Source organism: Grampus griseus (genome assembly GCF_964374135.1).
Source record: "Grampus griseus genome assembly, chromosome: 2".
Lineage (NCBI taxonomy): Eukaryota > Metazoa > Chordata > Mammalia > Artiodactyla > Delphinidae > Grampus > Grampus griseus.
This window is the reverse complement of record NC_139018.1, coordinates 12,628,944-12,639,012: the sequence shown is the minus strand read 5'-3', so window position 1 is coordinate 12,639,012 and position 10,069 is coordinate 12,628,944. Positions and strand designations below refer to the sequence as shown.

At 40.7% G+C, this 10,069-nt stretch overlaps 1 protein-coding gene across 1 annotated transcript in view; it reads right to left on the bottom strand.

Annotated features, from left to right (window-relative positions):
• Positions 1 to 3,760: 3,760 nt before the first annotated feature.
• The window catches only part of CATSPERB (cation channel sperm associated auxiliary subunit beta), a gene marked incomplete at both ends in the record, with an annotated part of 128,430 nt that continues 122,121 nt past the window's right edge, over positions 3,761 to 10,069 (bottom strand). The window contains 2 exons of the mRNA XM_082648264.1: positions 3,761 to 3,928; positions 9,306 to 9,380. Of these exons, the coding sequence (XP_082504390.1) occupies positions 3,761 to 3,928; positions 9,306 to 9,380 (243 nt within the window). The remainder of the gene's footprint in view (positions 3,929 to 9,305; positions 9,381 to 10,069) is intronic.

The window sequence follows — 10,069 nt, the reverse complement described above, 5'->3', positions numbered from 1 at the left end:
TATGTTGCAAGGACCTGAAGAGCATAAAGAAACAACTTCCTAAGACATCTTGGTAAGATTCATGTGTGATGAAATAGAAGATCAAAGTTGATAAGAATATACTGTAGCAAAGTTTGGATTAATGCAGTATTCTGGAGCCTGTGAGGATCTCCCATTCCAAAGTAAAGAACAGGCCAGAGCACCACACATTCCCTACCATGAAGACAAACAATACCTGGAAATGTGAGGCCGTACATACCGCATACCATTTAGAATTCCTGCTCTAATAATTTTGGTTCAAAGATGGACAGCTTTGAGTGGGACCTAGCCCAACTCAGGCTGCAGTACAAATTGGTTACTCTTCTCTCATGACCCAGCAGACCTGTGAACAAATTTAAGCCTTGTTTGTGCCAAGAACTGTGAAGGATCTGAGATTTTTATCCTACTTGCTAACTAATGAGGTAGTTCTGGGAATGCTGGGTGAGGACAGAAGACACCTGAGACAAAACAAAGGACTGTTTATTACTTCCAACAACAGCAGTAGCCAGAGTATTAGCATCTTCGCAGCACCCTGAGCCCCAGGGTAACACAAAGTGGGCCAGATGACACGTGCACATATGGTGAGTTGCATTACCTGAAAGGAACCCTGAACTTAGGGAACTAGAATCTTTTTTTTTGGCTGCGTTGGGTCTTCATTGCAGTGCGTGGGCTTCTCAGTGCAGTGGCTTCTCTTGTTGCAGAGCATGGGCTCAAGGCATGCGGGCTTCAGTAGTTGTGGCATGCAGGCTCAGTAGTTGTGGCTTGCGGACTCTAGAGTGCAGGCTCAGTAGTTGTGGCGCACAGGCTTAGTTGCTCCGTGGCATGTGGGATCTTCCCAGACTAGGGCTCGAACCTGTGTCCCCTGCACTGGCAGGTGGATTCTTAACCACTGCATCACCAGGGAAGCCCTATTCAGAATTTTCCAATCAGAAAATCTGGAAAGAAGTTATTCTAATTTCCACGTATATTTAAGTGCTGTGTTATAATCAAACATTTAAATTTTTATTACCCATAGGGAGACACAATAATCTTTTCAGCACGTTGGGACTCTAAACAGTATAATCCCTCACAGTTTGCCTCTGGCCCTATCCTCAGCTCACTTCACGAAAAGATGTGAGGCAATGGGTGGATGCTTTGGGGATTCATTGCATTACTGTTACTCTGTCATCCAGAAACAGGTGGTCTTATGATATAAGGAAGCCTACTGAACGTTCATGCACTGTGGTCTCTTGGACACTGCGATTTCTCTGGCTGGATGAAATATATGTTCCATGTTGGAAATCCCCAGTATACAGGGATGTTTGCTAGCTAGAACACATTAATCTGGGAAATAAGGGGTGGAGAGTGGTTATGGTTATTTTTAGATTTCACTTAATAAACCTACCAAAAGTTTTGCTTTTTTGTGTTCTAAACTTTGAGCTCTGATAATCAAGTGGCCTATGGAACCAGTGTAGAAATACCAGTGAAAGCAATAATGATCCCACTGAATTGGAAACCAAGACATCCATGTAACCATTTCTGGTTCCTGGTGTATTAAGAAAACAGGCACAACAGAGGATAATCAACCTTACTGAGGAAAAATAGAGATGCTATAACACACTGAGGACCAAGATCAATTGGGTGGATCCAAGGCCACAAACTTCTACTACCAAGGATACCCCCGGATAAAGATCAATGGAAACTAACTTACAGAGTAATAGATATCTGATTACCAAAGGGCAGGTTTACCAAAGGCTCGGATCCTTCACAAATGAAGACATTTCATTCTTCTGGGCAAAGGATCCTAATCAGGTGAGGCGCTGTTCAGAGGCAGGGCAGCACATGGAATGTGTGGTGGAGAGAGAAATCTAATGCCAGCTTTAGCGTTAGTTACAGGGTCACAAATAATTCACATTTCTTGAGTTTTGCTAAAGTATGATAATCATCACCATTTCCTCATTTTCAACAGAAATGAAGAGAAATTGATAGCACCTAGAGCTTCTGGACTCCCAAGAACAGTGGCTCTATGACGTTACTTCTAGACCCCATCATTAGATATGACTTTGGGTGGTGTCTTTTGGGGGAAGAGGTGAATGAATTTGTGGTTACATGTAGAGTGAATTATCTTAGCAGGGGCATCTTTGAACACACAGGAAGACAGATGTGTACACGGCATGCATCTACATGCTCAAATAGCCAAAAGATGACGTGTATAGACCATAGTACAGAATCTCAGGTTAAATAACTTTCCCAAGATCACACAGCTAGTAGGTGATGGAGCTAGATAAAAACCAGGCTGTGAGACATTAATACTAGGGACAAATGAGTGTGGGTTATACGAGAACCCTCTGTGCCACCTTCACAACTTTTCGGTAAATCTTAAACTATTCTAAAAAAAAAGTTTATTAAAAGAAGAAACACAGGTTAGACTCTGGAGCTTACACTTTTAACTTCTGTGCTATGTTTTATCTCTAGAGCCCTGGCCCAAGTGATGTTCTGAGGTGTTGACAAACTCCTGTTTTCCTAGGTCTCCAGAATGGTTCTCATTCCTCCCCATGGACAAGAACTGATTGTCCAGATTTTGCTTTGATTTTCTGGCTTTCTGTAGTATCCTTCCAATAAATTTCCCTTTTTATTATAATTAGAATGGCTTTCTATCACTTACAACCTAACAACAACAGCTAACAGAGTATTCACAGAGCCAGGCACTCTTCTGATTACTCTGCATGTATTAATTCATTTGACCCTCACAACAGCCCTATTAGGTAGGTATTAATATTATCCCCATTTTACAGCTGAAAACACTTAGGCACACAGAAATTAAATAATTTGCTCAGGTCACACATCTAGGAAGTGGCAAACCTGGGACGTCTGGCTCCGGAGTCTAATTGTTGGATTTACCTTGCCCACTATCCTCTCAAAAGAACTTTCATGATACACAGATACGGCCACTGTTTACAGTTCTCAGAGCTGGGGTCTCCTGGACTGGATGCCTAGCCTCTCCCTATGTTGTCAAGAGCAGTCTGCGGCTCCTCCTGAGCTTTTCCAGGAGGGTGTCACTCTCTGATCTCCAAATGCAGTGGCCATCTTCTGACTACCTGGGAACAGGTGCTCTGAGAGTACACAGAGGTGAATCTTTTGGAATTCTACATGTTGCATGTAGTTTTGTAAATAAGAACCTCACCCAGACCCCGTGTTCGTCCAACCCCATGATGGGGCCACAATTCATTCTCTTTAGGTGTTACAGTCTGGTTTTAAAGTTGCCTCAAGAAACCCAAATGGTTTCATCTTTAATTTCCATGAGGCTCTGAAAGCACACATGGACAGGAGCCTCCTTTATCACCCAACCTTCCCTGGCAGGATTGCATTCTACTCATATTCCAATCTGAAAAGGGCAAGGCCCAGAATGGGCTCCAGTCAACAAAAGCTGAAAAATACAGAAAACCCGTTACACACAGAGATGGTTATCATTTTGTATTTTTCTAAAAACCTCAAGGAAAATCCTCTATTATAAGTGTTGACATAAGAAATTTTCCATGTATTCAAAATAAGAGGATGGAATGGTAAACATGTTGACAAATAGCAATTTGAGTTAAAATGGTAATTCTATAGTATTTTAGCGAGTTTTTACATTAACATTTAAATATATTTTTTTCTAGGAGTTGTCTAATGAAACTAGGAAATAAAGAGAAAATTATGATTACCATTTGTTCACTATTCAGATTTTCAATCGATGAGCCAGCTAATTAGCAGTAATATTTGTTTAATTCACATTGTTTGTCCTAATCAATTTTTTGCATGTATCCCATGGGTGGATGTTACGTATTTGGAACATAAATGCTATAAAAATTAATCCCCCTAGCAGTACAGCTGTTGCGAGGGCAATAAGTGCGTGTCCTGGAAATGGCAGAGGGGCTTCGTCAACATAAATCTGCAACAGAAAAAGCAAAGTCTTTAAGCTTTCTGAACCCAGTAATTCAAAACCCTGAGCTTGACATGATTCCCACAGTGGTGGAGACATTGTTACTCATTTAGCAACATTCTGTCCAGACTAATATAGATATTTAGCTTCCACAAAGCTTATAAACGGTCTCTTGACAATTTGACAGGTGGTGAATTTCCACATGATACATAGGGAATAGGAAATCGATTTATATCCTATTCCTTTATCCTATGTCTTTAGTGGCAGAGGTGGGCAGATAGAACACTTACACAGCAGGAAATCGTTCTGTGTTCAGTTACAGAGGAACAGGCAAAGTGCTGCAGGAACATGGTTAGAAGTGCCTAACTGCTTAGAGTTATCAGGTAATGTGCTTCCTGAGCTGGATCTTGAAAAATAAGAGAAGGAGGAGAAGGTACATTCAAGGTAGAGGGAATAAGCATGGGCTCTTCCAAACTATCTTCTCTTTAGAAATCCTCTGTACAAGTGCTGACATTGGGAAACTTCTGTATATTCAAAATGTTTCCTCTGCCTGAATGGCTAATTAATAAAAACAAGTTCCTAGAGGGGAGACAGGATCGTTGACAGAGGCATAGAGTCGTCTTTTTCTCTGAGACTAGAGGCAAAGATGGGTGCCATAGACGTTACAAGTAGAAGTGGGGGCATATGGAGAATAAGGTGGTTCAAGCTTATGTTTTCCCAGTGAAGTAGGAAGGAAGATCATGTTTGGAGGTAGAAGAAAGTAGAGATGAATGTGGCGGGAATGTGGGAAAATGCCAGGACAAGATAAAGGATTAAAAAGCTGCTTTAGGGTATAGATCAAGATAAAGGTATCTCCATCCTCCCAGTGACCTAAGGATGTATCTGTTTTTTAAGAAACAGTCCCATAAGCTATGAATTCTTTTATAATTTCTCTCACATTCATTCTTTCTCTTCCACTTTTGTTACCGCTATTGTGAGTTTTAATACCTCACTTTGTATAAATAGGCTCCCCTAACAGCTTTCCATGCTGTCAGTCCATGTTGACATAATAACATTGCCAGATTAATCTTCGTAAAACATCAGTCTGTCTATAAAAATTTTTTTTAAACAAAGAGAGATTGCTTCATTTGTGACGAGAAGAATCTTGACTATATAGAACTGGTACCAGAAATGGAGTATTGTAAGCAACAGAATTCAGAAGGTGGATCTGGCCAAGTGGTGTGGAAAGCAGTGAGAAACTGTGCTTTCCAATCTGGGAGATAATTATCTTCATGGTAATGGACCAGTTGGTTTAACCGTGTCCTATTGTACTTGGAGGCTCAGACAATGTGCCCAATGCTACTGGAATTATTGGGGATTTGATAGACAAATATTACATATTGGATATGATATGCTACTTGTATTTTTCAATATGGTGCTACAAGATACCAAAAATCTTTCTTCTAAAGGTGGCCCATCAGAGGAGGTTGGATAATAAGCTTTGTAAGAATGATCTAGTCTGTGGTAAATGAGAGAGACAATTGTGCGCTTCATGTAATCTCAAAACCGAAATTTCTTTTCTATGCTAAAGTTAGGAAGAGCCAGAGGAAACCACCCACTGTAATCATAATCTACCTTTTCTCGGTTCTGCTTCCTCAGTGTTGGATAACTCCCTCCATAGTCCCAACAGTCCTTATGGCTGACAGTAGCTCCTGGGGCTGCAAACTTCCTTGTTCAATGTCATTAAGAAAGAGCAAGTCCATGTCCCAGCACTTTGAGCAAAAGTCCTGTGATTCACTCTGACTGGGCAGGCGTAGATCATGTGCTCATCCCTGAACACCCCTTTTCAAGATGTTTAGTAGTTTCTCATTGTTGACAGGAATGTTCCAAAGTTCTCATCCAGACATTCAAGGTCTCCCACGATGGGACCCTAACCTACCCACTTTCTTATATATAACCTTACATTCCAGCCAAATGGATCTACTATTGAAGAGATTGCTTTATGACTTCCTACATCTGTGTCTTTGCTGCTGTTATTCTTTCCACCCAGAATGCCTTCCTTACCCATTTCTGCCTAAAACAAAATTTCAGTCACCTTATCAGAAAATACAAAAATTTCACTTGCTTAAGTCGTCTACTATATTTCTAAGAGTAGAAACCTCTATCACCTGTGAATCCTGTATACTCCAGCTAAACTGCTATGTCTAAAGTTCTTGAAAACAGTTTTTTCTTTAAATGTTTCCCTCCCAATCTTCTATGACTATCTAAATATTCCATGCCATGTCTAAAGAAAAGTTGAACTCCAGAATCATAAAAGAGTATGTTCTAGACACAATGTCTTTTTATCATCAAAATACTTCAATTTGTGCTTCTTTAATGCAAAGAATTCACTTAACCAGAGTGCAATTATCAATACCAGGATATTAACTCTGAGACAACGCTATTATCTAATCTCCGGGTTTTACTCAAATTTTATCAATGATTCCAATAATGTCCTTTAGGATGAGAGAAAATCCAAGATCATGCTTTGCATTGCATTGTTTCAGGATACTTGTAAAAGTAGATTTCAGGAACCTTTGTCTTTTGCTATTGTTTCTTAATGATTCTCTTCCTTTATTAACTATGCAATCACTTCCTATTTTTCTTTTATTCATTGTTGTGGTTCTTCCTTCGTTCCTGAAGCTTTGTTTCTCTCTGTTGACACTTCTTTTTAGCCTGAAGAACTTCCTTAGGCATTTTTTCAGAGAAGTTCTGCCTACAGTGGATTATCTTATTTTTCCTTCATCGGAAATTGACCTTTATTTTCCCCTCATTCCTCAAGGATATTTTCACTAGCTATAGAGTTCTGGGTTGACAGTCCTTCTTCCCTACACTACAACTGTCCCCAGTACATTAAGGATGTTGTACAACTTTCTTCTTCTGTGGTTTCTGATGAGAAGTCAGCAGTCATTCAAATTGTTGTTCACTTACATGTAGTGTTTTTCTCTGGCTGCTTTCAAGATTTTCCTTTGTGTTTGATTTTTAGTAGTTTGATTATGATTTAGGCATTCAGGTGTAGTGTTTAGGCATGATTTTTTTTTTTTTTTTTTTCTCTGCGGCACGCGGGCCTCTCACTGCTGTGGCCTCTCCCATTGCAGAGCACAGGTTCCGGACGCGCAGGCTCAGCGGCCATGGCTCACGGGCCCAGCCGCTCCGCGGCACGTGGGATCCCCCCCGGACCGGGGCACGAACCCACGTCCCCTGCATCGGCAGGCGGACTCCCAACCACTGCGCCACCAGGGAAGCCCGAGGCATGATTTTTTTAAGTTCATCTTGTTTGGGATTCATTAAGCTTCGTGAATTTGTCAATTTTGTGTTCACCAAATTTAGGACATTTTCAGCCTTAATTTCTTCAGCTTTTTTTTCTGTTTTTTCCCTGTACCAATCTCTTTTTTCCTCTCCTTCATGGCCTCTGGTGACATAAGTGTTAGACCTTTTGATACTGTCGCATAGATCCTTGAGGCTATTCTTTTTAAAATCTTTTTTCTTCAGGTTGAATTTTTACTGATTTATTTTCAAATTCACTGATTCTTTTCTCTGCAATACCCATTCTGCTATTGAGTCCATCCAGTGATTTTAAAATTTTAAATATCTGTACTTTTCAGTTCTAAAATTTCCATTGGGTTTTTTTTTTAAATAGCTTCTATTTCTCTGCTGAGAATTTCTTCCTTTCCCTTTCCCTTCATTTCAGAAGTGCTTGCCTTTTCCTAGAGCATGGTTATAATAGCTGGCTTAAAATACCTGTCTTGATAACTCCATTTGCTGTCATTTGCTGATTGTCTTTTCTTTCCCTGAATTGCTTATATTTTCTTAATTCTTGGTATACTGAGTAACTTTGGATTGTATCCTGGATATTTAAGATATTACGTTTAGAGACTTTGGGTCCTGTTAAAAATTCTCTGGGGCTTCCCTGGTGGCGCAGTGGTTGGGAGTCCGCCTGCCGATGCAGGGGACACGGGTTCGTGCCCCGGTCTGGGAAGATCCCACATGCTGCGGAGCGGCTGGGCCCGTGAGCCATGGCCGCTGGGCCTGCGCATCCGGAGCCTGTGCTCCGCGACGGGAGAGGCCACAACAGTGAGAGGCCCGCATACCACAAAAAAAAAAAAAAAAATTCTCTGGAAAATGTTGAATCTTTTTTTTTGTTTCAGCAGTCAATCACACTGGTTGCATTCAGATCACAAGTAATGCCTTACTGTCTGTGGGTATGGCTCCAATGTCTGATCAGTTTTCAAAAAAAGCCTTAGCTATGCTATCATGTCTTCCTGTCTCCTTTGCCACTTAGGGGAACTTAAGTGGGTGTTTATATTGTCGTTTTATTTTGAAGCCTTTGCTAAGCTTCTTTAGGTGTGTTCTACTCGTGTGCTGCTTGGTACTCGCGCTAGTACATATACACAATTAGGAATCTCCTCCTCCAGCTCTCTTCTCTTAGGGATTTCCCCCACACTCTCTACTCCTAGAGGCCCTTTTCCTTAGGCCCCTGGGAAGAAAGCTGGGATTCATTAGAGTTTTAGCCTTCTGTACTGCTGTGCTGTTCTATGAAACTGGGGCTGACCTTGGGACAAAGAGATGAGAAAAAAGAGAGAAAAGTAATGGGGATTTTCTCTCATGCTCCTCCTATGACAGATGCTTCTTTTCCTAGATCTAGTGGGATGGATTTTCTCTCAGGGTCTTAGATGTCTGCACTGCTGCCATGGCACCCATCACCGCAGTTGTGCAGATTCATTACTGAGGCAGGGCCAGGACAGAGAAAGGAAAAAAGAGAGAATAAGAGATTTTGTTTTTGATAATGTGGTACCAGTATTTGACAATGAATGAGCCATTAATCAATTTAATCAAATCCTTATTCCATCCCACCCGCCACAGGCAGCAGATATCATTACATGAATAAACAAAAATGAGTCATTGAACATCATAGGGTGATTTGGAGAGACTGACTTTGGTTTTCAATTCTTTTGGATCTTGACGGCTTTGGGAGTATTTAAGACTCTACCGTTACAATGCAAATAACCAAAGGGAGGATAATACTGGAAACTAAAGTGTTACAGACATAGGTCTCTGTGGGGAGTTGAGGGGGGGGTGTCAGAAAACCAAGCTAAATATGGAAGGTGGAGATGGAACAAAAACAAATACAGGCACTTATTAAAATTTTCCCAGCATTAATTGGTCCTGCAACCTATCAAGGGCCCTAACTTCATCACTGCTGATAATGTCACCACCAGTCTCCAGGATCCCCCATCTCCAGGCCTTGTCTATCATACAAATTCTCCCATTTTTTTCTCTTAAGTGTCTCCTGGATGGATGCCTGTCATATTACGTCCCCAGCCATCACTCCCTTGGATACCACTGGATACCTGTGCCTTCACTATACCTGAAATTCTTCACCTAAGTTACAAAAAGAGACCCCTGGAACAACAGACACTCTGAAGTGAAAGAGCTCAGAGCCCTGTGGAAGAAACACACCAGGCATTAGCAACATTGACATGTATGTTCTTTTAAGTAAAAATATACACTGGGGCCACTTTCCCTACAGATTCTGCATAGAAAAATTCCAACCTCTTTTCTAAGGTTCTTGGGCATATACTTCATGTATCAAAATAAAAATGGAAGGAGAAGGACAAGAGTTAGAAACAGAGGGATTCGATAGCTGACACTTTTTTCTTTTTGAATGAAGAAACAGAAACATAAAATCCAACATGGCCTTGATGAGTACTTTGGGCTAATCCACATATTCATGGTTTTGAGACGTCCCCTAACTTTTATTGGCTTTCACAACAATCACCTAGATTATGTCAACTTGATGTGTTCTTAGGGGCAGCTGAACCCAGAAGACATGTGTCTGTACACGTCCAGGTGAAGAATACTGAGCCCATTTCCCCCTAACTTTTGGAAACACTTTTTCTGCTCCACCTTGATAATCTATTAGTCTTGCATTTTAGCTCAAAACATGGTAAGTTAATGTTAAATTCAACATTCAGATATCTTTAAATATTATAATAGCATCAAGGGAAATGGAGGAAAAATAAACTCCAAATAGTGATGCTATTTCCACCATTCATGGATACCTATCCTTTAAAACTAAAGACAAAGACATACAGGTTTTATCTAAACTCAAAACAGGAAAAATAAAAATGC